The sequence below is a fragment of the Anas platyrhynchos genome, chromosome Z, assembly GCF_047663525.1.
Source record: "Anas platyrhynchos isolate ZD024472 breed Pekin duck chromosome Z, IASCAAS_PekinDuck_T2T, whole genome shotgun sequence".
NCBI lineage: Eukaryota > Metazoa > Chordata > Aves > Anseriformes > Anatidae > Anas > Anas platyrhynchos.
This window is the reverse complement of record NC_092621.1, coordinates 63349079-63376414: the sequence shown is the minus strand read 5'-3', so window position 1 is coordinate 63376414 and position 27336 is coordinate 63349079. Positions and strand designations below refer to the sequence as shown.

General features: G+C 45.9%; 1 protein-coding gene across 5 annotated transcripts; it reads left to right on the top strand.

Annotated features, from left to right (window-relative positions):
- Nucleotides 1–1295: 1295 nt before the first annotated feature.
- Nucleotides 1296–27056, top strand: LOC101791978 (E3 ubiquitin-protein ligase TRIM36). 5 transcript variants are annotated; one of them, XM_072031274.1, is made up of 11 exons: nucleotides 1297–1918; nucleotides 5815–6049; nucleotides 13140–13483; nucleotides 17480–17626; nucleotides 18743–18838; nucleotides 19734–19987; nucleotides 20600–20724; nucleotides 20876–21169; nucleotides 21459–21756; nucleotides 23283–23478; nucleotides 23815–27056. In XM_072031274.1, exons 1-11 carry the CDS (start codon nucleotides 1670–1672, stop codon nucleotides 23878–23880), a joined length of 2304 nt encoding a protein of 767 aa, XP_071887375.1. In that variant the 5' UTR covers nucleotides 1297–1669; the 3' UTR covers nucleotides 23881–27056. The 5 variants fall into 5 exon arrangements, with proteins under 5 accessions (XP_071887376.1, XP_071887375.1, XP_071887374.1 ...); XM_072031275.1 differs by lacking the exon at nucleotides 23815–27056 and having other exon boundaries at nucleotides 1296–1918; nucleotides 20876–20989; nucleotides 23283–23809; XM_072031273.1 differs by lacking the exon at nucleotides 23815–27056 and having other exon boundaries at nucleotides 13158–13483; nucleotides 23283–23809.
- The last annotated feature ends 280 nt before the right edge of the window (nucleotides 27057–27336 follow it).

Here is a 27336-nt window from a genome sequence, read left to right as displayed (position 1 = left end):
GAATACCCCCTTCTGCAGGGCTGATGGCACACAGGGCTGTTGTACATGGATCTTTCCACAAAGAGCCACCTGGGAGGATGCCACTGCCAAAGATGCAAGATCAATGCAAAAGCAGGCAGTGACCTTGTCCTGCTTGCCTGTCACTGACAGCCACTTGAGCCCGGGATGCTAACAGAGCTAGTGCTGAAACAAAACCGCTCCAAATAGATGGCATGAAAGAACCACCAGCTTCGTCCTTCTTCTCCTGTATCCTCTGTGCCCTTCGTGACTTGGGCTACATTTACATCTCTTTTGTAAGCAGCAGCTAGGTCAAAATACCGGTGTGATTCATGGCCAAAGGACGCTGGACAGATGCATGCCACGTCAGAGAACGGCTTCGCAGGATGCTGGGTGTCGATTATCACGAATGTGACAGCCCTGCCATGAGGTGCGGGTGCAGACACACCTCCAGCTGAAGGCAGCAGTGAGGAGCCATCGTTTCCTATATAGAGCAGGAAGGGCTGTAAATTCCTCAGCTTTTTGCATGGCTTGTCATTGCTGACCAGCACAGTCAAAGGTATGTTTGCTGCTGGGCTCCGGTTATCGTTCAGAGGTTGATGCCGATGCCACGGTGCAACCCTCCCTGATGCCGGGGTGCCGCGGCTGGCAGGGAGCCTGGGTGCAGCCAGGTGAGGAGCTGCACAGCCCTCATACCCAGCCCCTGGCCGTGCTCATACCCTCCGAAACCACAGCATCAAAGCTTCCCCACATGGCTGCCACTTGGTGAGCTGGAATTAGATCAGAGGAGCAAAACATCTCAGTTGGAGTTAAATTATATATCACAGGCTTCTCAGCTGCGTGGGCGATGACAACTGACTCTCCACCGTGCCACTGCCCATCGTTTATTCCGATAAACTCTCTGCTGCTTGCACAAAAGCAATACGGGGAATGCTGAAAGCCTCCCTATACCCCAATAACAGGCTATTTGATTAATGAGTCATCTGATGTATGTAATTCTACCGTATCTAGTAACAGAAAAGTCCGGTGGCTATTCATGAGTCCCATTTCCTGAGAAAGAAAGGTATATTGTTTCTGTGAGTAACCTGCCGAGAGAATACGGTGTAGCATTACTACTGCATCAACAAGCTTAGGAAACACAGCCTCCGAAGGGATATGTTATCCCGTTATAAAACACCCTTCGCTATGCGTTCACCACGCCGGGGTGATGTGCCCCATGGGCCACCCGATATCCGAAGGGTAAGCGCGGCTTGTCCCCTTCCACCCCTTGGTCCGGGGGAGAGCTGGCGAGGGACCAGGGGAGTAAGAAGTCATCTGAAGTGCCCCGTCCTGCTTCCACCATCACTAGCAGGTGATTCCAGCTGTGCAGAGCGGAGGCCCTCACGGAGCAGGGCTGCGACACCTGCCATGCCTCAAGCACCCATCGCCGGCCACCCCACGGGGTGCCCTTGCCCAGCTCTTCCGGACGGCGTTTTGCAGAGTCCCCCCTGCCGGCCGCCCCTCTGAACGCCTCATCAGACCCCGAGGATCTCCTCCCCAAGCAGCAGGGTGCCGGCACCCCTCCCTGCGCCTCGGCAGCCTCCGGGCACGCCGCATCCCCCCCGCCCGGGCGGCAGCACGGCAGGCAGCCCATGCAGACCCGGTCCCACCCTGCCTGACGCCCCCCGCAGCCATGCAGCCGGCCGGGCACCGCACTGCACCGCATGCCAGCAGCAGCAGCCCCGTGCACAGCCCCTCGCCCACCTCCCCCCGCCGCCCCCAGCCGCCCGCCCCCCGCCGTGCCCCCCGCTCCCCCCCGCCGGCCGGGGCGCTGCCGCCCGGCCGCCGCCGCTCCCGCAACGCCCCCGGCGGCTGCGGCATGGCGGGGGCGGCCGAGGGCGGCCGCTTCGGCTACATCGCGGAGCTGCTGGAGCGAGGAAAGGTAAGGCATGCAGGAGAGGGGGGCGCGGGGGGCCGCGCCGGGACCCCCCTGCGGCCGGGGACGGGGCGAGGGGCGCGCCCCCGGGGCGCCGCCGGGCTGGGATGGGGCGGGCGGTGCCGCCTCCGCCTCCTCCTCCTCCTCCTCCCGGCGTTTCCCACGGCCCCTCTGCCTTTATCTCACCTTATCCTACGTTATTTTATTTTATTTTATTTATTTTTATTTTATTTTTTATCTCATCTCATTAAAATTATTATTTTTAGTTTTATTTATTCTATCTCATCTCATTTCATTATTTTATTTTTATTCTATTTATATCATTTCATTATATTTTGTATCATTTCATTTCATTTTATATAATTTTATTTTTTATTTTTATTTATTTTATGTATACGATTTCTTTATGTTTTGTGCTATTTCATTATTATAAATAATATACGTGCATTATAAATAATAATGCGTTATTATTGACTATATCATCCTATATTATTATAACCATCATCATTGTTCGATTATTTATTTATTTATTTGTTTATTTATTTATTTTGCTTGTTTATTGGCGTGCCTCTGAGCGCGATGCATTTTGTACGCCCGCTTCGCCCTCGCAGCACACTCCTGCGGCCGCCGGTTGGAGGCCCAACAAAACCCCCGCTGTGCGGGGCACTGCTGGGCCCACCAGCTCGGCGCCTGGCACTCGTGCGGCCCGTCCCTGCGCTGACCTGTGGACGTGGGGCTCCAACGGGGCCGCACGCGGGCTGGCAGGGTGCTGGGTGCTTTTCCTGTCACCCACGGTTGGGCTGGCTGCGGGCAGCGCCGGAGCGGGAAGTGGCACCCGCAGGAAATGATTCAGGGCTTGAAAATATTTTGAGGGAAAGTAGCCAGTGCATTGCTCACAAGAAGGGGGTCATAAATCCAGCTTCTCGTGTTTGTGAGCTGCTGGTGCATATACAAAGCAGAAGGAGCTTCTTCTCCCCTCCCCTCAGAGACTCCGCTCTGACAGGTTTAGAAAACACGAAGCAAGCGCTGCATTTTTAGCCTTAAACCCAAGAGTGACAAACAAAGGGGTTATTTGGAAGAGTCTGCGTGTTCTGCATGCGTCCTGTGTCAGCTCCAGAGGTGCCTTTGCACGCTGCTGTTCGTGCCCACCACAGACTCCCCGTCCCCCTCCCCTCTTCCCAGTGCAGGCCCCTTGGGCCTGGCTGAGAGAGGGCCTGCCCCAGTGATCTGCTTATGGCCCAGCAGGAGCCACGCCCAGGGCGCCTGGGTCAATTTGGATGGCCGGGTCTTGTTCCCGTCCCATCCATTTTACATGATACACAAAATCATGAAGGGTTTCAGTCAAGAAACCCCTTTTTGCCCCTGATTTCCCTGCGAGAGGGTGACAGCCTGTGCCGCCTGTGCTGGTAGCTTGGATCAGACTTCCCTCCACGAGAGCATATGCCTCGATAGACAGCCGAGTTCGCACGTCGGAGTGAAATGTGCATGTTTACTGCAAACAGTGCTGTTCCTCGTACGCAGAGCATCGCATTGCCAAGTCCCAGCCCCAGGGATGCTTGACGTGTGTGAAGGAAAGCGGAGCAGTAGCTGTCCTGTGACCTTTACAGACTTTCCGTAGTGGCGGTCACTCTGCCCCCGGCTCTCCAGGGGCCACCTTGGAGGCCTCCTGCTTTCCGTGTTTTCCGCTTGCATGTCTTTACCTCCAGCCCGGGGTTTAGATTACAGCCCCTTTGTAATTTATTGATGTTATCCAGGAGCCGAGAGATATTCTGCTGCGATAATGAAGCTTCTTTCTCGGGTGACATAAATCATGCTAGCGAAAGGATGCTTCTGTGTGGTAAACCGTACGTGCTTAGGAGCAGGGTATTATTGCTTACAGATCCCATTACCCCAGTTTTGCCTTTCCAAACCTCTCACATCAATAAAGCTGTTGCAACAAAGCCGGGGAGCGCTAGCGTACTCTGCATTAACTGCTAAGCATCTGGTTTTCTCCAAACAAAGAGCTCCTGTTAGGGAAAGAGGATATATCACCAATTCCTTATTCCCGCACGCTCCTGTCCCTGCGGTGTGACATCCCAACAGGTATTAATTCCCTCCCTGCACACCAGTGCCTGCACCCTGGGCACGTTATCTTTTTTGGCAGTCACAATGTTTTTCCACTTAGCTTGTCAGCCCTCACACCAGGGCAAATGATTGCATATTGCTGTCCCCCAGGGGGACATCACTTCGCCAACTCGTTATCTTTCCTAATGATTTGTACTGATTATTCCCCTGTGACTCTGTTTCACAAGTTGCACGTTGTACCTGGGACACAGGGACGCGTGTAACACTTCTAGCCCCAAGAAGGCAGTCCTCCTGTAATCCATACACCCACGACATCTGCTTAGGCTCAGTACAATGCTCTGTGAGATATCCTAGGCCCCCAACGCACCTGTCACAAACGTCACAGTAGCATCTGAGCACTCCCAAATATCCCTGTGAGACAGATTAACAATCAAGTGCATTTTATAGCAGAGGCACCGAGGCATTAGGAGATTGTATGACTTTCAGGACTCTTAAATCCCAGTTCAAATCACAGGAAAGGACTGTCATAAAAGTGCCATAATATTATAGAAATGGTTTCAGGCTTCTTTCCTTCTCTTTACTTCTCACCGTGTGTAAGTTTCCTTTTGCAGCAGTCAGCCACATGAACACCCCTGCAGTTATTCAGCCTCAGTCTACTCAGAATTGTTTTACCTGGTAAAACAAGGGGCGCGCTCGGGGTGCGGCTGAGGCGAGAGGCAGGCTGTGGGGACGGGACGGGACGGGACGGGACGGGACAGGGCGCTGTGCTCCCGGGGGGCTCTGCCGCCGAGGTGGGGGGGTCCCTGGGCGCTGTACCCCGAGGTGAACGGGCAAATGTCGGGGTGCCGCGGCCGTGTGTCCACACGGCAGGGGTCGTGCGGAGGGGGCCGAGCCCAGCCGAGCCGCGCCTGCCCCCTGCCGGGCCGCTGCCGCCGGGCGTGGCCGCCCCCCGCGGCTCCAGGTGCCGCCGCCTCCCGCCCACCATTGTGCGGCGCCGCGCCCCGCTCGGCGGCAGTGGGCGGGCGGCCTCCGTCCCTCCGCCGCCCTCCTTCCCTCCCTCCCTCCTTCGCTTCCCTTCGCTTCTCCTCGGCCTCCGCCCTCCCCGGCGCCCCGACAGCCGCACAGGGAGGCGCCGGCAATGGAGGGCGACGGGCTGGAGCCGGAGCCGGAGCCGGAGGTGAGTGCGGGTGCGGGGGGCGGCGGTGTCGCCGTGTCGCCACCGTGCCCCCCCCCATCCCCTCCGTCCCGTCCCGTCCCGTCCCGTGCTGTGCGGCTGGGGCTTTGACGCGTTTATTTGTTTATGTATTTATTTGTGTATTTATTTGTGCGTTTATTTATTTGTTTATTTTGACTTTTGGTGGGACGAGCGAGAGCAGGTGGCCCCCGTGGTGCCAGCGGGGGGGTGGGGGGGTGTCGGTGCTGGAGGTACTGCGGGCATCGGGGGGCAGGCGTGCAGGGCTCGGGCTGTCGGCCGGGCGAGTGGGGCTGCTGCTGAGGGGCGACACGGTGGCTTGCAGCTCAGCAGGTCCCTAGGTGGCCACCCGGGCTGCTCCCCGCCTCGGCTTGCCTCCCCCTGCAATGCAGACGTGACCCAGAGCTGAACCGCGCAGGGCAGCCGCCTGTGCGTGTGGCCTGGAAGGAGCGCTGCCACTGCCTTCATCCGTGTTCAATAAAGCTCTGCTGGCGGCGATAAGCAGGGCAGCACCTCGCAGCACCTCGCAGCACCTGCAACCATCGCTCGGCAGGGCTGGGGTTTGGGGGCATGCACGGGCGCGACACGCAGCGAGCCCTCACGCCTCCAGCACTCGCTCCTGTTGTTCCCCCTTTCTGCCATGAAGGTTGCCACAAAGAGTATTGAAAGAGAGCTCATCTGCCCAGCGTGCAAGGAGCTGTTCACCCACCCGCTGATCCTGCCGTGTCAGCACAACGTCTGTCACAAATGCGTGAAGGAAATACTCTTCACACTTGAGGACTCTTTCGCTGATGGGGGGTCTGAATCCTCTAATCAGAGCAGCCCTCGAATCCGGATCTCTTCTCCCAGCATGGATAGGATTGACAGGATTAGTAGATCAGGTATGTATCTGAATTTTGCACGTTTTTCCCATTCGGCGTGTTAGGCTGACTCGAGATGAAAGGTATCTGCATTGGTAAAATCTCTTCTCACTGCTGCTGACACAGTTGAGTAGATGACTTGGGGATAGTGCAGGTCTTGTGCGTTCTGTGGAAAGAACAATGGGAATGCTTTAATTTTAAGGACAATGCACTCCATTTCATACAGAATACATTTGTCTTTGTGGCATCTCGTAAATGCTTGTAGTCACTGTGTTTGTTTATTCCTTTATTTCAGTTTCTGTTGAGCATCAAGTTGTAGATTTCAGCAATGTTGTCGGTAGCACTGTTCAGGCCGTTCTCCCAGATTTTGGCCAGTCCAAATTCTGCAGTTTGGACCTGCCTCCGAGTCTTTGCAGACTTGACAAATTACAGTGTTCCCTACCCATTTCTTGATATTTGCAGTAAATTGTTTTCCACAGATGGTGATCGTTGTGTGGTTGAAGAACTGGAGGACTTGACTGTGAGAAGCAAGTGCTAGCAGCTTCTTTCAGCGTGGTCTGCCTGAGCCTTTAAGGAACACTTGGCTTGAGAATTCATAATGCTCTTTGTGATACCATAATATACAGATTTTGACTCTGCTCAGCTCTCTAATCCGTCGGTAATATGATCGGCTCTTACACATACATTGGAAGTACTTTGTGTGTGCTATGCTGAACAGAAACCTCACCTTGGCTTTTAGGCTTCGTGCTGAAAAAGTCATCTGCTATAAAACCCCACTGCAGTGCTCTGGGAAGTCACTCGCAAGACACGCCCTAAATCTGTATCTTGCACTTCACAGATCACAAACAATCATCTTCCCCTTCCCAATTCTCAAAGTTCAAAATCACTGTATTCTCTTAAGCAACACTTAACTCATTTATACAGATACTCTTTCCAATGAGTCTAAGAAGCGAATGCTGCGTCTGCCATAGCTTGGCTGACTGGTGCTTATACAAGGTGAAGGAATCCCCAGATGGGGTGGGCAGGTATCCCCGTCCCAGCCCTGTTTTCAGGGAGTGGGATGGGTAGCCCTGTGGTTGATGTGGCCACTACACGCAGTGCACCCAGCCTTTGTAGCTGCGGCTTGACGCAAGCTTTGCCTGAAGGGGCTCCTGGCAGCCTGGGAGGTGGTCCTTTCTCCCCTGTCCAAACCTGCCTTCAGCTTGCTCCCCATCAGCCAGTTTCAGCGAGGACCTGACACGCTGCGGTCCTTCCGTGGTGCATGGCACAGCCCACACCCTGTGCACTGAAGGAGGCAGAGGCTCTGCTGAGAAGCTGACACTGAATTACTGCAAGGAACCAAATGCTGTCGCATCCTCCTGTGTGGCTGTAGTGGAAGGGAGGAGCGAGGAATCTCAGAGACTTGACAATTAGGGTTTGAAGAATAGAGTTTGCAGTTCTGCAGTAGTTGTTGACAGCCTTTTTCATGAGGTTTTGTGTCACGGCTTTATTACATCCTTAACAGCAGGGTAGGAAAGACCCATTTTTGGTGCTCCTGCCCCCTGAGATCTGTGCAATCAGTTTATTGCAGGCGTTGTCCTCTTCAAATCCACAGCTGTCCGCCACCGTCCCAACAAACTGATAGGCAGTAATGTGTGGTATCTCCTGAACTGACCTGTTAGCTGAGGGAGAGAAATGCTTTGCTAACATCTTTGTCCCCGTTTGATGAGCAGCAGGGGAGTGCTGGTCCCTCGAAATAATGGGCTTCACCCCATTCCCCCAAAGAGCATTGGGCAGAGGCACATCATAGGAGAATTACCATCCTAGACAGTTCAGATTTGCAAAATGAAAAGCATATGGAAATGGGAGCTTTAAAGAACACATTTGGACATTCAGGTTATGCTGTCTTGCTTCTGATGTTACAGGCATTATAGCTCTTTCACTCTGTGGAGTGTGAGCTCTGCCCTCACAGGTTTGGTACCGATAACATTCATCCAGCTTGCAGCTTACATTTGTACCACTCACATCCTGCGTCTGAAGAAACTACATCCCCTCGCTTAATGCGTTCTGTGATCCTCAGTGGGGTTGATAATGGAACAGTTTCATAAGAGCACAGAGACACAAGGCAACATCCAAAGTGGGGCTTCATATGTATACCAAAAACCACAAGAATTTCCCATGGCGGTGTGCAGGGCATGTCACTGTCTAGTGATCACATTTGACAACGTGTGACATCTTTCTCCTGTTGTGTTTTTTTTTTCTTTCTTTTTTTTTTTTTTTTTTTCACATAAGAAATCCTTACTACCTTCATGAGGAGTACAATCTATTAAAAATGATTTGGGCATTTAAATGCTTGAGTGCCAGAAAGAACTGGTCCACGTTCTGTGGTTTTTGTGCACGCACAACTTGCATTTACAAGTACAGTTTATCTTAAAAAGGCCACAACTCATAGTTGAAATGGAGTGTGTGTTCTTAAAATCTAATGTGCTGGTTAAAAAAAACAACCTGTGTTGTATATAAAATAATTTTGACAAAAAATTGCTGTATACGAAATGAAAATGAAGGGTATTACTGCTAATCTGTCGTAATGTTAGTGTAATTAAAATGTTGGTGTAGTTAGAATAAAGCATGTGATGTGGTTATGTTGACACTTGTGCAGAATTGATGGGTGATGCAGAAATTGAATGTTTGAAATAGATCTTTTTTCCTCTCCCGTCTCTTCTTTCTCCCTGTTTCTTTTCTGCCTAAATGCTACAGCTGTGTCGTCATTCTAGGAAATTAAACACTCTTTCATTTCAGCCCTGCAGTGTTTTATCAGCTCCAGGAGGGAAAACAGTTGATGCTCTTCATTTAAGCCATTGTAAACCAATGGTATATCTCTTTTTTTTTTTTTTTCCCAATTTCTTAACAGCTTTCTGTTCATTGTTCGCAGCCTCACAGAGGAGGTCTTTTGGGTGGAGAGGTAGAAATGCTTCACTTCTTGTATTGGCTCTAGATAGTTTAGTGTTTAACTCTAGAGTTAAATATTGTTGGTTAGCATATAGCTTTCTGTCGGTGGTCAAGTCCACAAAATGGCTTTTGCAGTGAGCAAAGGTAAAGCAACAGACTTCTATTAGGAAAGCTTTTCATTCTGTTTAGCGCTGACTTAAAGGTCAACTGGACTGAAACTCAATTAAGGGTTGTTTTTTTCGTGTGTGTATGCATGGCTAAACATACTTTGATAGGCGCAAGTAACAAAGGTTCTCTCTTCCCCTTAAAACAAAAATGCAGCAGCCAATGCCTATAATTTTTAATTTTCAGGACTTTACACACTCAAGTTTCAGTGTCTTTCTAGTAGTGAAGTGTACTTATTTTATTGATTGTTAACTATTAAGAGGTCATGGTTTGCTGTCACTTCTAAGTGGAAGGTAAAACCAGTTTTCCACTGTATCTGAGCTCTCTTTAATTGCCTCTGATAAAGAAGCAGACTGAAATTTACACCTTGTTAATCCGAGTAGGTAGTTCTGGATCTGGCAATTCAGTACAAGGCCTGAATGCATGAGGAAAACTAAGTATTTCAAACTGATACCCTTGTAGTGTTTGGTGTGCTTAGTGACACAGTCAGGTTGAGGGAATAGCCAGTGTCTCTTGGTTTGAAATATATCTAGTTACTGAAATTGAGCTAGTCTGAGCATCTCAGCCACTGTTTGGGCTTACTATCGTAAATATTTCTTCTTTGGTGTCAAAAAAAAAAAAAAGCTTCACGTTACCATAATATTGGCAGACACATGAGCAATTGTTAAAGGTACTGTGTCCTTTGAGAAAGGAATGAACAGAACTAAATACAAATCCAAATTTCATACTTAGTGTGAACAGCAACAGGGCTAGTAGGACGTGGGCATTCGTTTGCCTCAGGTGAAGACTGGAAGTGTCATAAACCAAAGGTAATACAGGACACGGACAGTTCTGAGAAAACTGTCCTAAATTACCTTTTTTTTGGAGAAAGCACCATGGATATGGGGAAGATTAAAGTATCGGAAAAAGGTGCTTTGCAGCTGCTGACTTAGTATCTTTTTTTTTTTTTTTAATTTCTTCCTAAGCATCCATCCAAAAGCATTAATTGAGTTTGGGGTGGCCGTAGACATTTACATTTTTAAAAAGTTTTATGAAAAATCCAGTTGACTTTTAAAATATTCCTTTGTTATTTTTTTTTAACTCACACATTTATCTTTCATGTCTTCCATTATCATGAAATGCTGGTGATACTGTTCACTTGGAAAACACAATTTTATCGTTAAGATGTCTTATCCCTTTGCAAACCCTGAGGTTCAGGTTGGGCTTCTCTGCCTTTGAAGTGTTGGCACCTCTGCTCGGTAAGAGGAAGTTTAAGCGTAAGGCATATGCAAGGTTGCTCCTTGACTCGAGTCTTCATATTCTAGTATTTGTGGGTTTGGAGTCTAAGTCTGAGCACATGCTGTGCTTATTTTTTAGGTTGCTCATAGAGTTACTCTTTGCAAGTGAAGTGGTTTGTTGACAAACCACAACGGGAGATTTCTTGTGGTGCTTCCTAATACTTGTACAAAATACATACTTGTTGGAACCTGGATTGGCAAAATGTAAAAGACAATATGGGATGGATCTGAGTTTCCCTGAGCCACACATCTTGAGTACAAAACTCCAGTTTCTTGCTTTGTGAAGTGCTTGCAGCTCAGTTTTAGGAAACTGAATGCAAGGCAGATAGGAGGGGTGTGCTCCAAGTAATTTATCACTTCATCATCACTTTCTTTTTAAAATACAAGCATATGAACCTCGTATGCTTGGAGAAAGCAGGCTACCTCATGCTGCATGTTAGCATTAACACTTGTTGGAGGCAAAAAAAAAAAAAAAAAAAAGGATGTTTCCCTACTTTGAACTGCAGAAGTGGCCGGGCACGCAGGTTTTAGAGCAGGAAGCAGCAAAATTGGCTCTCAGAGAAAAGGGATGAGACATCTTAAGGCTTGTGTGGGGCTTCCCTGTGAAGAAGAGTGTCACCAGCTGCTGCCGAGCATGGCTCGTGTCAACAGTCCGGTTTTGTCCCACGACTGGCAGAATGAAAGGCCTCAATTGGACTGCAGCTGAGCTCACCTTTGCGTTGACAAACACCAGTCCCACGCGTGAGCCGCCTGGGCCAGGCTTCCAAAGCATGCTCCTGGATAAGAATTTCGGATTGTATTCTTAAACTTGACCACTGCACCATGTTTTGTTTTTTGTTTTTTTCCCTTGTTTTCTTGCTTTGTCATTGCTTGCTCTCTGCTGTAGTGAACTGCTTGTAGGCAGTCCCTGTACATACAACACTGTGCCATTATTTTCTTAGCTTCAGCAAATGTAAGTGCTCTGAATCCCTTTCTATAGCGATTGACTGCATGGCACCGCATGCAAAATCATCCTTTTGTTGAGGCCATTGTACAAGTCTGTGTAGAAGGTCTCTCTGCGTTTCTGTGCACAGTGCTCGCTTGGAGCATACGTTCAAGATCCAGTTTGTGTTTCACTGCTGTTCTGTGCATTGCATGTGTGTGTTGCTGTGTATGCCAAGTTACAGGTATTGCAGGACATGCAGTTTGGGTAATTAATTCACTGCAAGTAAGTACCAGAAAAAAAAAACAAAAAAACTTAAACCCACCAGTCCTCTGCTTCCCTTAGCCAGAGAGTTGTGCATGGTGACTTGGGTCATGTGTATGGTGTCCTGTAGACGTGATCGGGTGGTTCTGCTCAGAACCTGCAGAAAGGTGTGGGACCAGCTGAGGTGTGAGACTGCCAGCTTGTGCGCTCTTATTCATGCTTCTGGATGTGGTTTCTAAGCTGACGATCACACATAACTATCACGGGGCACATTTCAAAGGCGTTCAAAGGAGCTAGTTCCTTGTGGGAGCGTTGTTGGGTTTTGTGCGTGTTGGTTTTCTTTTTTCTTATTAGAGAGACTTGAAAGGGCACGATAGGAAAGGGAGTTGTGAAGTGCTGGGTGAAGCAGCGGCAGAAGAGCAGTGCAAAGCAAGTGTCTTTTTGTCTGGTGTCAAAGGATGCTTCAAAAAGAAATAAGGCTTCAACATTTCTGAAGGGAAGGTAATGACTAAGTTTAGATAAGAACAAATTTCCCTTCCTGAAGAAGAACCCATTTCAAGACTAAGAATTCAGGTTTGTCACCTCCATTCATGAACTTGTTAGTTACAGCAGCATGCACTCCTCTCAAAGGGATTTAAAAACCATGGTCCAGCTGCAGAGGATGATTTTTTTGCTTCTTTACAAGGGGAAGCAGAGAAGGTACACATTAGGCCTATGTGCTGGCTTAGCCTGTTTCAGAAATCCTTAAGTGACTGCTTTGTGATCGTCGTTCCTCTTGGGTTCAGGTAGCTTTAAGAGCATTGTGCTTGCTGTAAATAGCTTTCAGGTCTGCGTGAGGCTCCAGAGGCTCTTTTCGGCTTGCAGCTTGACTCAAGCCTTCAGTCGCTTTATTTGAGAGAGGAGGAGAAAATTGTCTGTAGTTATCTGTCCGTAGTTATGGTTCCCTAATTCAGGGTGGAGGAAACTCTCCAACTTCTTCATCTCAGTGTCTCCCTTGGTATTTGGGGCTTATTTAGCAGTCCTCCTTTATCATGGCCTTTCATCCAGGGAAGGGCTAGTCCCTGTGCTGTGTGTAGCTAACACAGATGTTCCTTAGGTGTGGGAAGGCATGGATTTACTGCTGTGCAAAGCCTCTGGCGGGTCAAGGCCACAAGCTGAGGCAGTCCCCTCCACCAAGGATGAGCTCTGAGCAGGAAAGGACCTGTTTGCACTCGTGCCTGGCAGTGCAGTGCTTGCTCTGAAGAAGAAGGAGGTGTCACTGTTCTGGCATTGCAAGAAACAAAGCTGCAGGAAGCAGAAGGCAGAATTGGAATAGTTAAATCTGCCTGCACGTAGGATTAAGTTTTAGAGCAGTTTGTAGCGTCCCCCGGACTCAAACGTGACAGCACCTTCTCATGGCAAGCTTACTCTCTTTGGCTTGGCAGAGTGTGTATGAGTTGGTATTGATCGTACTGGTCTGGATGATGTGCTACCGTAGTTTGGAATTGGTTCGTAAGCTCCCGCGCTTCCACCTTTAAAACCTAAAACTCTTCTGTTTGTGCTCCTTCTAAATCAGGATTTGCTGTCTACACAGGCAGAAAGCGCAATTCACTGACTCCTAGAACAACTCTGTTCCCTTGTCCTGGCTGTCAGCACGATATTGACCTTGGAGAACGTGGCATCAATGGCTTGTTTCGCAATTTAACGTTGGAAACCATTGTGGAAAGGCACAGGCAGGCAGCCAGGGCAGCCATAGCTATCATGTGTGACTTCTGCAAACCTCCACCTCAAGAGTCCACCAAGAGCTGCATGGACTGCAGCGCAAGCTATTGCAACGAGTGTTTCAAAGTTCACCACCCCTGGGGAACCCTCAAAGCCCAGCACGAGTATGTCGGACCAACCACCAATTTCAGACCCAAGGTGAGTACACTGTGTCTTTTGGAATTTGGATTGCTTCTGACGTGTTTGTGCTGCGGCAGGGCCTTTCAAGGACCAGCGTTGCTTTATTGAGTCCTGTGGTCATTTCTGGAGGGAATCGTAAGCTTTTGTTTTTTTAAAGTAGTTGCTGTTGAAACATACATTGAGAACACACTTAAAGACAATCCTTAAGGGTTTGGAATTTTATTTTTTTTTACTTTGGTAATGGATTGTGTTAATTGTCATTAGAGATGCTTTTTGTGCCTTTTTGTGCCTTTTTTTTTTTTTTAAGACTTAATGATTTTGAGTATCTAGAATTGCGCTAAGGGAGCCGACCAGGAGAGGTGCCCCCTGGATTTGTTGCTTGTGAATGGAGAGGTCTTGTGGGTGAAGTAGTGATTGGTCACATCTTGGTCGCAGCCACCGTGAAGTAGCTGAGCTTCAAGGCTTTGGTGACAGGAGAAAAACTGCCACCAAAACTTCAGTCCTGGGTGTGGGGCGAGCAGACTTGCGACTGCTCAGGGGACGAGTTGGTAAGGTCCCTTGGGAGCTGCTTTTGAAGGCGCTGGGGTCCATCAGTGCTGGTCACTTTTTAAGTACCACCTGTTCAGAGTGCAGGAGCAGGTTGGGCACCTCACAGATGGGGATGCCAGTAAAACAGGGATGTTTAATGCCTTCTTCCCATTCTTTTTAACACCGAAGATGGGCCCTGGGACATCAGGAGCCTTAATTCAGAGGGGTGTGACTGTGAGAATGACAGACTCCCAGCTGGCCCTGAGCTCGTGTGGGATTTGGTGCATCAGGCACAGCACTGCTGGCTGGTCAAGGGAAGGGATAGTCCTGCTCTGCTCTGTGCTGGTGTGGCCTCACTTTCAGTGCAGTTTTGGGCATCCCAGTATAAGGGTGTAAAACTATCAGAGAGTGCCCTAAGGAGGGCAGCAAAGATGGTGAAGGGTATAGCAGGTATGTGAGGAGTGTCTGAGGTCCCTTTGGATATTTTGAGCCTGAACTTGATCCAACACAAACATCTTTTTCTGGCCTTCCTTCTTGCATCTAGCAGTGGCTCAGGATGGGAGTTCAGGTCTCAGTTGAAATTACACCGTGCAATTCTCTAGCTATAGTAAAAGAGACTGATGTAATGGCAAAATTTCTACTTCACACACTGCTGCTGCGTTCAGACAAAACAGAGTGCCTGCAAATTGATGTTGTTTCTCCTGCAAAGTGTGATGCAGAACAAGGCTGTGCCCTGGTGGATTTGAGTTGCGTGGTAAGAGGAATTGTCACGTCTGCCATCCCTCTGGCAAAAGACCACAGCAGACCTTGGTGTCCCAGCATTTGCTGCATACCTGTGGCTGGTGACAAGGAGAGTGCAGTGGGCTGATTTTCATGGATTTCCTAGTGGCAGTGGTGCTCAGGGCTAGCACTTGCTGGAGCAGACCAGCTGTGCTCACGGCTTGCTGGGTCTTGGTCCCATGCAGGTGGTGTCGTGGTGCATAGCTCTACTTGTACATTTTGGGGCAGGGCATAGGGGCAAGGGCAATTAAAAGCAGCCCCAGTAATGAGCTAGTTTCTAGCATAGAGCTCCAGTCCCTAATTTAGAAGGGATGTAGCATAAGGAGAGGCATTTAATGTGAAGCTAACATACCTTTACTCCAGGCAAACATTCCAGGTGCTCCCAGGGTCTGTCCTGAGGGGGGAAGGATTGCATGGCCCCCGAGCAGGCTGACCCTGGTGGTGAGGAGAGTAGGGTCTGATGCACAGCGTGCATTGGCCCAGGTGCCCCTGTGTCCCTGATGGTCCCCCCATGTTCAGGGAGTGCTGATTCACTTCATTAAATTCAGTGTTGTGGGTGGTATAAGAAGCTCTTTACTGGCGCTCTGTCTTCTGAGGCTGGAAGAATTTGCGACTCAAGAAGTAGTGAGCTCGGAGATGGTGGATATCTGGAATGGTGCAGTTCTTTCTAGCATACCCGTTCCAGTTAACAGCAAGCCTGTGCTTGAAATGCTTTGAAATGGGCTAGAAGGTGGCTAATTTTGTGAAACGCCACTTTATTGGGTAAAAGTGAAACATGGAAATTAGGAGTTTGTGTGCTATCTTCCACCCGTTGATGTGAAATGCTGTACCACACCTAAACTTTGCTTCTGTGGTATCTCAGCCCTCACTGCAGCAGTATTTCTACTCAAAATGCCAAAGCCATCTGATGGTCTCTGTGAACTCCTGCAGGTACCACATGTTGTTAAACTACGTCTAGATTAAAACTAGGTTTAAAAATCAGTAGCTGAATTCTGAATTCTGTTGAAGGAGGGCAAAAGGGGGAGAAACAGTTTTGATATCCGTGGCCTTGATAAATCACAGAAACGCTTGATGTAGCTCTTTAAAATTATGGGTGGAAACAGATTTATTTTTTTAAAAAATGAAATTGTAGATACAAAAGTACGTTTATGTTGTGTAAAAATGAATGTCCTAGCAGCAGCAAATTAACTTTACTTTTTTTGAGGAGTGTTTGATTTTAGTCTAAGGAAAGTGCATTTTTTGTTACAGTCCATTTTCAAGGCCAGAACTCAGTATGCGGAGTGTTTGTTAGTCTCCTAAGCAGTGTTCCCAGTCATAACTTAAAACTAGATCGCAGAGCAAATTGCAACACTGGGGGCGTGAGGGGGTCATCTACCTCTTCTACCTCTTACAGCTTGCAGGCTGTAAGCTAGATTTACCCAGGAGGTGAATAAAAATGTGTGGTTCCTATTGAGCGTGGCTGGACGCTGCTGTGGAAAAAGGACTTCCATGGACTGAGATGAGTGCAGTTCCTTAGAGATAACCTGGCACAGTTGATTTTCCCAACAGTTTCCTTTTTTTTTTTTTTTTTTTTTTTTAAATTAACTAAACAATGAGATAGATGCCTTATCATGTGTGGGATGGCTTATTGTGTTCTGCTTAATGAAGCCTGATGAACCAAGGTGCTAGTGAGACTGGTGTCTCTGGCTTCTGCCCCATAGTCTCAGATAACATTTGGGGTTTGAGAGTTGGTTTCACGGATGGTCTGCGGTTTAGTTTAGTGTGCCCAGGTTTGTGCCACTGGCAATTTTTTTCCCCTCCCTTTTTTTTTTTTTATGTTAAAATTAAGAGATGATATTTTTAGTGGCTCAGCTGCTGGCCATGATGTCTTGTCCTTTCTGTTCCTGTGACCCAGATGTTGTCTTGCAGTGCTTTGGAATGAGGCAAAAGGATTTTCTTAATCTTTTCCCCCCTTTTAGGTGTGTGTATCTGTTGTTTGAGCTTGGAGTTGAGTTGCGCTTCCCCTCCCCTCGCTGAGTAGTTATTCCAACATACATGTTCAGTTTTTGAAAGATGATTTCGCGAGCACCAGATTTTTCAGGCTACTGCTCAAGCTGATACGTGGCGTACAACTTGGCACGAACAACCTGTAATTGGAGTCAGAAAAAATAAATGAAACACTGGAGCCTTTTGTCTTTAAACAGACAGGGACTGGTGGCGGAGGTTGTATTTCACTCGTTGCTCCAAGACCAGTGGCCGTGTGGCTGAGCCGAGTCTAGTTTAGATGTAAATCATCACAGTCTTAGAGCAACTCTTTGCTTTAAGAAAGGGATCACGTCAGTTTCAAGACAGAACTGAGGTGCTGACCTGGACATGGTTAAATTTGAGAGGGTGGGGTGTGTTGTATATTGCATTTGAAGCCCTGAATGTGAGTACAGGGAGCTTAAGGCATGCAAACCACTTCAGGGATTAGCAAGAGGGTTAATTGCAGTATGGAGGCTATGGGATGTGTACATCGTCATTGCTACATATTTACCTACTGTAGCCCTGACTGAAACTGTGTTTCATCTCCTGGATGAACAAATATAAAAAGACAGCAGGTAAAGTGAACATAAAAATAAAAATCCATTGTGGCAGTCAGATGCTGTGGGATTGCTGTTTGTTTTAATGCTTTGCTTTTGGAAACACACCTTCATTCTTTGCTTTCTATTTTTTTTTTTTTTTCAGATTTTGATGTGCCCAGAACATGAAATGGAAAGAGTAAACATGTACTGTGAAATCTGCAGAAGGCCTGTCTGTCATCTTTGTAAACTGGGTGGATCTCACGCAAACCACAGGGTAACAACGATGAGCACTGCCTATAAAACACTGAAGGTAAAAGTAAATGTTGTTTGACCCAGCCTTAAGAATGGGAAGAGCACTGAGCTTCTGTTGTGAGGACAAACTGCCTCTGGCAGGAAGCCTGGACGTGTGCTTGGGGGACACTGAGCTAGTCGTGAGGCGTGCTGTTGTGCAACGTCTGTTAATGTGCCTATTAACATGACATGGCACATGCCTGAGAAAGCAATTGTATATTCTATGGTGGCTGAAGCATAAACCACTTCAAAGGGCCTCCACCTTAATTTAGCCATCTGTGCAGCAGCGCTGACCCTTTCAGAGAGTTTAAGATGTTAGTGCTTTACAGCCTAGCTCACGCCACTCAGTGTTTTCAGGTTGGTTTCCTTGTGTGTTGGGTGAGCTGACACCTTAAAGGCAGCCTGGTAAAATATGAAACTGAAGTATCTGTTGGGACATGGTGTGTTTCTGAAGCTGTATAGCTATTGATTCCCTAAGCCTAGTACAACAAGAAAGATGTGCAAGCAATATCTTGTTATCAGCGAATGATTTCAGCTACCTTCTCTTCTTCCTTTTCTTTTTCCCCTTGTTCACAAAAAAAGAAAATGGAAGAAACAAAAAAGAAAGTGGAAGAAAGGATGAGAGAGGACAGAGGGGAAAGAAAAGGAAGAGAGAGGATGTAGCTGGGGGGAGACCAAACCTTCCTGCCTTCTGCACTTTGGCCTCCTTGCCTGTTTGCAAGGCTGCTCCTGTACCGATTAAAACTCTTTCAAATGGGAAGTGCATAAGATAGTGCTCCATACCTCTAATTTCTCTAGCAAATGTTTTGAAAAATGAATTAATCAATAGCAAGGCTTTTTTGTAAGTTGTAGTAATGTCCTTCAGGCTCCTGAAGTTTGGGAAGGAGTGAGCCAACTTAGGTCACTGTATCTTGCATGTGCTCCCTGTTTTGCTCAGAAAAGTCACCTGGTCTCCCTCCTTGCTCATCCTGATTTATCTAGCAGTGCTCTGCAGTGTTGCCTTCTGTAACTGTTGGCAGGCTGTCAGCCCTGTAACAAGATAAACCGAACGCTTGCAGGGTGACCACCTGTGCTGGTGGTCAGTTTGGGTGGGAAATCCTTTTTGTTCTGCCATTTTGCCATTTTATTTTGACAGGAAAAGCTTTCAAAAGATATAGAGTACCTCATCAGTAAAGAGAGCCAGGTGAAAGCTCACATCTCACAGCTGGATCTGCTGCTGAAAGAAACAGAGGTAAGAGTGATTTGTTGGTTGGTAGGGGATGGTCCTTGAAGGGATGCAGCGGGGACGGGAGCTGTTCCTAGCACAGCTTTTTATTAGCTAACTGAAAATACAAACAATTTCTGTACAGTTTGTGTTAGTCAGTAAAAAACTACGGTAAAAAATTTAGACGACATACGGAGGGAAAGCAAGTTTTAGGTGCTAGTGAAAATCTAATTGAAATAAAGCTTATTTGATACTTTACCCAGGGAAAGCTGGGTTAAACTTCAAGGTCTGTGTATTAATGGCAGTGCACGATTCCTGCTTTCTATTTCTCTTGAGGATGTTGCAATAAAGTCAGAATTAAGGACAAAAACTCCCCACAAGAGAGTCAGAGCTGGGGTCGTTCTCTGCATACAAGCTGCACAACTCTGTGACAGAAATTGCAGGAGGTGATGTCCCGGCCCATGTCTTAGTGTAGACCATACCTGTGCTTTATAGTTCTTTTTTCGTAGTTGGGGTGGGCCTGCTGCTGTAAGGGCATACGTGGGAAATGGGTGCAGGCTCCTGATGCAAGATGATAAGGGAAGATGGAAGAGCACCAGCCTCTTGGGCAAGAAGACTTCAGAGGCTGACCTGCTTTTATAGTGCTTTTCCATGGGCTGTTTAGGCAGAGGAATGTCCTGCATAATTCAAGGCGTAATCAGAGGAATATTTTTCTCCCCTTCGTTGGCTGTGTTAAGATGATAAACGCTCACTAGTTTGGGTGCACTGTTGCTTGCATTTTCAGTGCTTAACAGAGCTCTTAAGTCTTGTCACTCAAACAGATGACTAGATTGCTGTGATAGCTTGAGAAACCTTAGGTATATTTCTATACAAAGCCACAGTCCTGTGGAATCAGTCTGAAATGTATTTTGTTCCCTCGTAGTGCAACGGGGAAAGAGCTAAAGAAGAGGCATCTCAGAGTTTTGAGAAGTTAATTCATGTTCTGGAGGAGAAGAAATCTGCAGCTCTTCGGGCAATTGAAGCATCTAAGAATTTAAGACTGGACAAATTGAGAACCCAGGCAGAAGAATATCAAGGTCTCCTGGAAAATAATGGCCTCGTTGGATATGCTCAAGAAGTACTTAAAGAAACAGATCAGTCCTGTTTTGTTCAAACAGCAAAACAACTTCATGTCAGGTACCTCAATTATCTCCTGGTTTAGATGCACGTTCTGTTGTAGGATGCCTGGTCAAACATTCTCTTGACACCTGCTAGCAAGGTTCTGAGTGCAGTACCTTGTATTGCAGAGCCCTGTGACCGGTCCAGGTACAGCTCAGAAGAAATTACCACGTTACAGTGTGCACTGAATGGGTTTTATCCTTCTGCAACATCCAGTCCTGCTTAGTAAAACTGCAATGGGAAGGTGGTCCGTTCAGCTCACTGACACATTCCTTTGTTCAGTGATTATATCAGTTATTTGCAAGTTAATCAAACAGGTCTCTTCTGGCTTTAAACTTTTGATCTTAGTAGTTGTTCTCCATTAGCACTTCACATCTACTTTGTTCTTCGAACATAATGCCCCAAACAGTCAAAAATACTCTGTCATCTGTTTGTTATCTTCACATGTGTATACAAAAGGCTTTTAAATTTTGAATTTAAATTCTGTCTAGTGAGACAAATTCCTGGGAGACTTCAGTAAGTACATGAAAACAGAACAATTGGAATGCGCTTTTTATTTTATAGCGTTTTTATTTTTAAAAATCCACACAAACTCTTTTCTCTCTTGTGTCTCCATTCGTGTACTTTCAGAATTCAAAAAGCTACTGAATCTCTGAAGAGCTTCAGACCAGCAGCTGAGTCTTCTTTTGAAGACTTTGTGGTGGACACTGCCAAGCAAGAACAGATCCTTAGCGACTTGTCCTTCTATTCCAATGGTAAATTACACTCTTTACCTGCGTGTTCCAGATTATTTTTTTTCTCCACTGTGCTAAGCTGCTGAACAAAGGCTTGTGTGGAAATTCTAAAATAATGTATATCTAAGTATTTAAACTTCAGGAATTTTCTCCTTAATGTTTGGCATTCCAGGTCTGGAAATACCAGAAATCAATGAGGAGCAGAGCAGAATATACAACAAAGCTGTGATTAGTTGGGAGTCCCCTGGGAAGACAGACGCAGCTGATATCTATGTTCTCGAGTATCGTAAGTTTAATAGAGAAGAAGAGAATGTGATGTGGCAGGAGATCGAAGTTTGCAGCAAGAGCAAAGTCATATCTGATCTTGATGACGACAGCAGCTATGCTTTTAGAGTTCGAGGATACAAAGGGTCCATCTGTAGCCCTTGGAGCAAAGTAGTTATTTTGCATACACCTCCCGCTCCAGGTATTATGTTTTCTTATATCCACAAGGTGCTGAATCTGTAGGCATTAAGAGCTGTTAGCTGATTTCCAGTAGCTCCCAGACTTCTGTTTCATTATTGGTTGCATACATGTGTATAAGCACTGTTAATAAACAGGTTAATTTGCATACCGAAACTATTAGCGTGCATGACATTCCTGGTAGCTTTTAGAAATGAGAATTTCTAATGCTAATGTGTTAGAATGTAGTTTATAAGGGGAGAAGGCCAGAAATACATAACTAACAAGAAATTCTTGGAATACTGTTTTTTTAGTTTTTAGCTTTCTTTTTGATGACAAGTGCGGGTACAACAGTGAACGTCTACTGCTCAACCCAAGAAGAACTGCTGTGGAAAGTAGAGCTGGATTTCCTCTACTGCTAGGAGCTGAACGCATACAGGTTGGATGCTACACAACCCTGGATTACATCATTGGTGACACTGGGATTGCCAAAGGGAAGCACTTCTGGGCCTTTCGTGTGGAAGCCTATTCCTACCTGGTGAAAGTGGGAGTCGTTTCTAGCGCCAAGATACAGAAATTGTTCCATAATACCCATGATGTGACCAGCCCAAGGTAAATTGCAGGCTTGTGCATTATATGTTTTATATAAGGAGATGACTTTTAAAAAAATTATTTTAAAGAGCAAATCTAGTCTCAGTTAATAACTAACATGAACCAAAACAGTGGAAAATAGCTTGAAGCAATATGGTGTGTGCTGGTTGTGCTGTTGCTCTCCCTGCTCCCTGCCATTAGTAGAAAAGTGTTCTAGTTACCCAGGTTCCTTTTATCTTTCTTTTTCGGAAAGGAGTCAGGTTTGTACAGATGTCAAGATGTGTTAGTTAAAGCTAAATGGGGGAAAAATCCATCAGTTGCAAGGCTGAAGCAGTGCTTAATTGTCACTAAGCGTAATTCCCTCAGCACGCTGGATTTGGCAGCCAGTCAGAGGTGCAACGTTCACCGTGCGTATCTGTGTGTCTTCGCTGTAGCTTGCGTCACTCACGATGCATTCCAAGCCACTGGTTTCTCTCAGGCTATACGCTTACATACAGCACTGGGAGTGCTACTGAGCACAAGCCAAAGTACAGAGGACAAGCCAACACAAAGGTTTCCAGCTCTCAGTTACATCTGTAGTAAGCTTGGATGTATGTAGGAGCTGAAGGCTGGGAGAGTATTGCGTGGGGACTCTAACTTTTAATGTAACAGATGTATTTGCTTTCTCCTATACAACATACAAAAATGCCAGTGTCTCGAGTTGTTTAGTCAGATGGAGCCTTTCTGCAAAGTGAGAAATCCAATCCTGATTTCCGGATTTCCTTTCTTCCTTGGTTTCCAGATATTCTTGTGACTTTCAGCTATTGCTCATCCATAAAAGTAAATAAATCACCACCAAAAATGCAAATCTACACAGGACTTGTCTGCACAGAATAATATCGGCTCTTGTGCTTCTCTGGTCTATCTTTATCTGGTGACAGAGGCTGGAGGAAAACATGTAGACTGAGCAGATCTGGCTACAGATTTCCCCCAGCTACCTGCTGGGACACAGGTGTTCAGGGAAGCCTCCAGGCAGAGTGTGATTTTCTTTAAAACTTAAAATATTAATTGTTGTTTTGTGAAGGCAATAAAGTACGGCAGCAGCATGAAAAACTCACCAGACAACATTGATGTTAAATGTATTTATTGATGTTGTTTAACATAGTGTGAATAAAGTTAAACCTATCCTGCCTGTACTGGTGAGTCATATTTGCTAAATTACTTCCCAAGTTAACTAATTTGCTACACCTATAGGCTCTTTAATGATTACCTAGCGTAGATACATTCAGATAAATCTGCTACTTAATAGTTCCTTAGTAAAGCCTTCTGTGGTCTCATTCCAATTAGCGTTCAGCTCTTATTAGGTGTTTCAAGCGGCCCAAGTGAGCGCTCCCCTATGAAATGCATCTTCCCTTCCAGCATAGGTGTATTTTTGCCCCGCGAGGTTTTGTTAGTGATCACGGGTTGTTACCTGCCTAACAGAAATGTTTTCTCTAGTTCACAGAGCTGGCAGTGTGAACAAGTGCTGCCCAAACCTGACAAGCAAATGGTTGTTTTTTCCATTCCAGGTATGAACAAGACAGTGGCCATGACAGCGGGAGTGAGGATGCCTGCTTTGACTCATCACAGCCTTTCACGCTGGTCACTTTGGGCATGAAGAAGTTCTTCATCCCCAAGGCCGCTGCTGACCCCAAGGACGCAGCGAGCAGAGTCCTCCCCCTGCCCTCGTGCCTGGGGATCTGCCTTGACTGTGACAGCGGCAAGGTGGGTTTCTACGACGCTGGCCGCATGAAATGCCTCTACGAGTGCGAGGTGGACTGCTCGGGCTTAATGTACCCAGCGTTTGCCTTAATGGGTAGCGCAGCAATTCACCTTGAGGAAGCCATCGCAACAAAGTATTTGGAGTACCAGGATGACCTGTAGGGTGGTGATCTCCTCCTGTGGCTGTTTTGAGATGGAATATGAGAGCAGAGGTGTCCTACCCTAGTTTTCAGTCCTGATTAATTACATTATACCTAAGTGCTGCACACAAGCCTTTGGATCATGTTTTTGAGTTTTTTTTTTTTCATGCTCTTTTTTTTTTTTTTTTTTTTTTCCAAGCAAATGATCCAGACACTTCCACCAGTAGGAAATGTTCTTCCAGGAGCTCTCCTGCCTTCCTTATGACCTGTGCAATGCTGATCTCCACAGACTTTCCTCCCAGGGGGAGGTGGGGAGGAAGCTCAGCTAGCAACCAAAATCACTTGTTGGGGTGAAAATCTGCCTTTTATGTAACTTAAATCCTTACACAGTCAGCTTTGCATTTAATAAAGTCAAAGCTGACAATGTGTGATTGCCATTATTCTTTTAAGAAATCTGCCTGAAGCCTCTGAGGGGTGCAATGGTTTCTGACTAACCAGTGAGCACCCTGGAGGTGGTTCTGTGAGCACTCTACAACTCTTGCACAAATGCAATACAAAGCAGTGAGAAATGAGAATTGCAGCGGAACATTTAGGCTGTTTTTGGAAGGAGGAGATTACATTAGAAGCTGTATTTCGTATATGTTTAATGTGACTGTAAGCTGAAACTCTAGTTCTGACACCTGTTGTATAGTTGGTGGTATAATGGTAAGTTTCTGTACTCTTCCAGGTTTTTAGTGTAGGCTACATAAAATATATAAAGTGCAATTTGACCTTAAACAGACTTTAGAGTCCAAAATCAGAAGTATTTGCATGTGTGAGTAATAGTAACCTGGTATTTAGGACAAAAGCAAAGACCATCACTAGTAACATGCAAACTTTTAAAAATTCAGGTACTTCTGTTAATGTGTTTTTAAGTTAAATTTTTAATCTAGTAATGGCTTGTTTTTAGTAATAACGATAAAAATGCACTGATTAAGTTTTGAGACTCAATTTCTGCCTTAAGGGATGTTTCTGTTCAAATTTCTGTTCTTATGTTTAAAAACTGTATCATGAAGTAGTGCTTGCATCTGTTTGGAAGTAATCTATGTAAACAAAAACCAAACAGTTGAGTACTTGCACTGTTAATTTGCACTGTGGAAAAATAACATCTGAAGTGAAGGATGTTTCTAATATACACTTGGTGCTTTCTGAATTGGGGATATCATGTCGCATCTCGATGGATGTGTGTGAAGTATGCTTACTAAGTACCTGTATATAGCTGTAGAGCAATGAACTGGGACCTGAAAATCACAGTACACTTAAATGAATGTAAGTCGTAGTGCAAAACCTTAGCTGTGCTTTGCTGTCTGAACTGCTGTGCTGACGAGTCTGCCCCGCTCAGTGTCCTCTCTCCTAAGCCTCCATCCAGTGACCACTGTCAGAAAAAAATGGCAGAGGGGAAAACTGGTGGGAGGTGAGCACGACAGCTCTTTGGGGGCTAGAAAGGCTCAGCAAGGGCAACCTCTTGCGTGTGTCTCACCACAAACGTTTTCTGCCTTATTAATGCCATGTAGGAGCAAATTGTAGAGCTTTTTGCCTGCTGATGAGAGAAGCACTTTGATACCTCAGGCAGCAGTGCTGAAGCAGCGGGTGTCTCGTGGAACTTTCTCCTGAAGGAGAAATGGCAACTTGTCCCTTAGCTGTTACTCTGTAAGTCTTTTCCTTTTGTAATAATTGTCATAGCCTTTCTCTCCTGTTGTACCCATCCCTTTGTGTTTTGTAGCCTGTGTAGTTTCTCACTAAATAGAAGCAATTCTGTCCATGTGAGCATCCTGCTGCCCTCTCCTTCTCTTGCCTTCTGAGACGGACTCTGTACAGACACTTCTGTGAAGAATGACAAAAGTCCTGGGATTTGCTTCTTTCTGTAGTCCTAAAACTGTATTTGCCTTTTTTTGGCCAATATTAATATTTGGCCAAGTATTAAGCTGATGTGCATGGATTTACTTCTGCAGTGTTTTCCACACAATCCTTATGGTTAGCTGTGAACAAGATGTGCACATGCAGGGCTTCTCCACCTGAGGCACTAGCTTGCATTTAAGGTTGAGTTTCATCTGCCAGCTTACCTAGTCACTTTGTACTGCAAGTACTGCAAGTACCAAGGGTTGATTCTCCAGTCACTTCTAGTCTTGATTGTTTGGAGAAATTTTATAGGGCACACAACTGCAGTCCATTTTGTTTGCTTCCTTTTCCAGATCTTGCAACAATTTATATTGTAATGGGACATCAATTCTCTTCCTCTCTGTTAAACATGTACCGTTCCTTCCATTTATTAAACCGTAGTTAATTACTCAGCTATTGAAAACCCTTACATTTTAGTATGCTCTGACTCGAAGATCCATGTTCTTGTGAGCTCAGTAAGTCAAACAGACTCAGGAGACCAGATCCTGTTTTCAGTAGCTGTGACTTGTCCCAATGCATAATTGTCATTTTTCCATTTATCTGCCAAATCTAGTATCAATTTAAGGCTACAGATTATAGGATTGGATTTCCCAATCTTGTCCCCAGATCAAATCTCTTTCTACAGACAAATATGTCATTAATTTATATTGTTCTGTTTCAGAAATTGGTCTATATTACAGGTTTTGCGTTAGTTAGCTCTCCACAATTCCACATTTGGATTCTTTGGAAGCATCTGGACCAATATCACCAGGCTTTAGCATTTTGTTACTTCTTGAAAATATTCATAAACTATGCACATCATCTTAGATACATAGAGACTGTCCCTAAGGCTTGCTTACTTAAAAAAATAAAAAATAAAATAAAGTACTGGTTTGAGAATACAGAAGTAAGGGAAGAAGAATTCCGGGTTGTTTTCTGCTGTAGCTTTACCTTACATTCATTTAAGGTGTGCCCTGCTATGCAATTACTTATTTTACTGGACACAGACTGATGCTACTTTTAACATTTATCTGCCTTTTGATATGTCTGTTTGTATTTATCTCATTCTGAGTTTAAAAATTGATAACACTTCTGGTGTTGAATCCTTTGGATGTGTTCATTGCAGTACTACACGGTGCTTGCTCCAGCTTATTAAATAGAAACTTAATGTCAGAGGCAAATGATGTTTTTCCTCTCCAGTGGGAGCGTCACCTTTCAGAAATACAATTCAGTGGTACTTGCCTATACAGATACTTATTTTTCCAAAACAAGCTTCTTCATACAAAACAGCACTTTACGATGTAGACTAAGCTAAGAATGGTGTGATATTGTGTGGATCTTTGTGCAATATAGCTGTTGGTGACTACTGTGTGATTTGCAAAGCTCCATGCAGGTGTGAATATTGTAGACTCTTTTTAAATATCTAAAGCTTTAACAAAAAGGCCTTATTTAAAAATATTCTGAAATGTAAATGTGTTGTCTTTTTCCTTTTTTTTTTTTTTTTAAATAAAAGCTGAAAATACAGTAGTTTGGCTGTTCATATTATTATATCCCATCTCTGAAGTACCTCAGCTGAAGTAACGTTTCTGGGAGTAGATGAAAACAAGTGACTTGGGGGAAGAAAGCAGTGCTTGTGGTTTTCAAGTCTGCACCTACACCTACCTGGTACCTCTGTTCTTCAGCTGCTGAAGGAAGGAGTCTAGGTAGGACCATCTGCCACATCAGGTTCTTGAGGTGTCAGGAATGTGGGTGCCCAAGACTCCCTCTTCAGTCAGTGGAGGGGAGAAGTATCAGGAAAGAAAGG

Coding starts and splice junctions, on each gene's coding strand:
- LOC101791978 (XM_072031271.1), top strand. CDS start 1,670: ATGCAGCCGGCCGGGCACCGCACTGCACCGCATGCCAGCAGCAGCAGC. Junction 17,627..18,742: donor CTGCCTATAAAACACTGAAG/GTAAAAGTAAAT, acceptor TTATTTTGACAG/GAAAAGCTTTCAAAAGATAT. Junction 18,839..19,733: donor TGCTGCTGAAAGAAACAGAG/GTAAGAGTGATT, acceptor GTTCCCTCGTAG/TGCAACGGGGAAAGAGCTAA.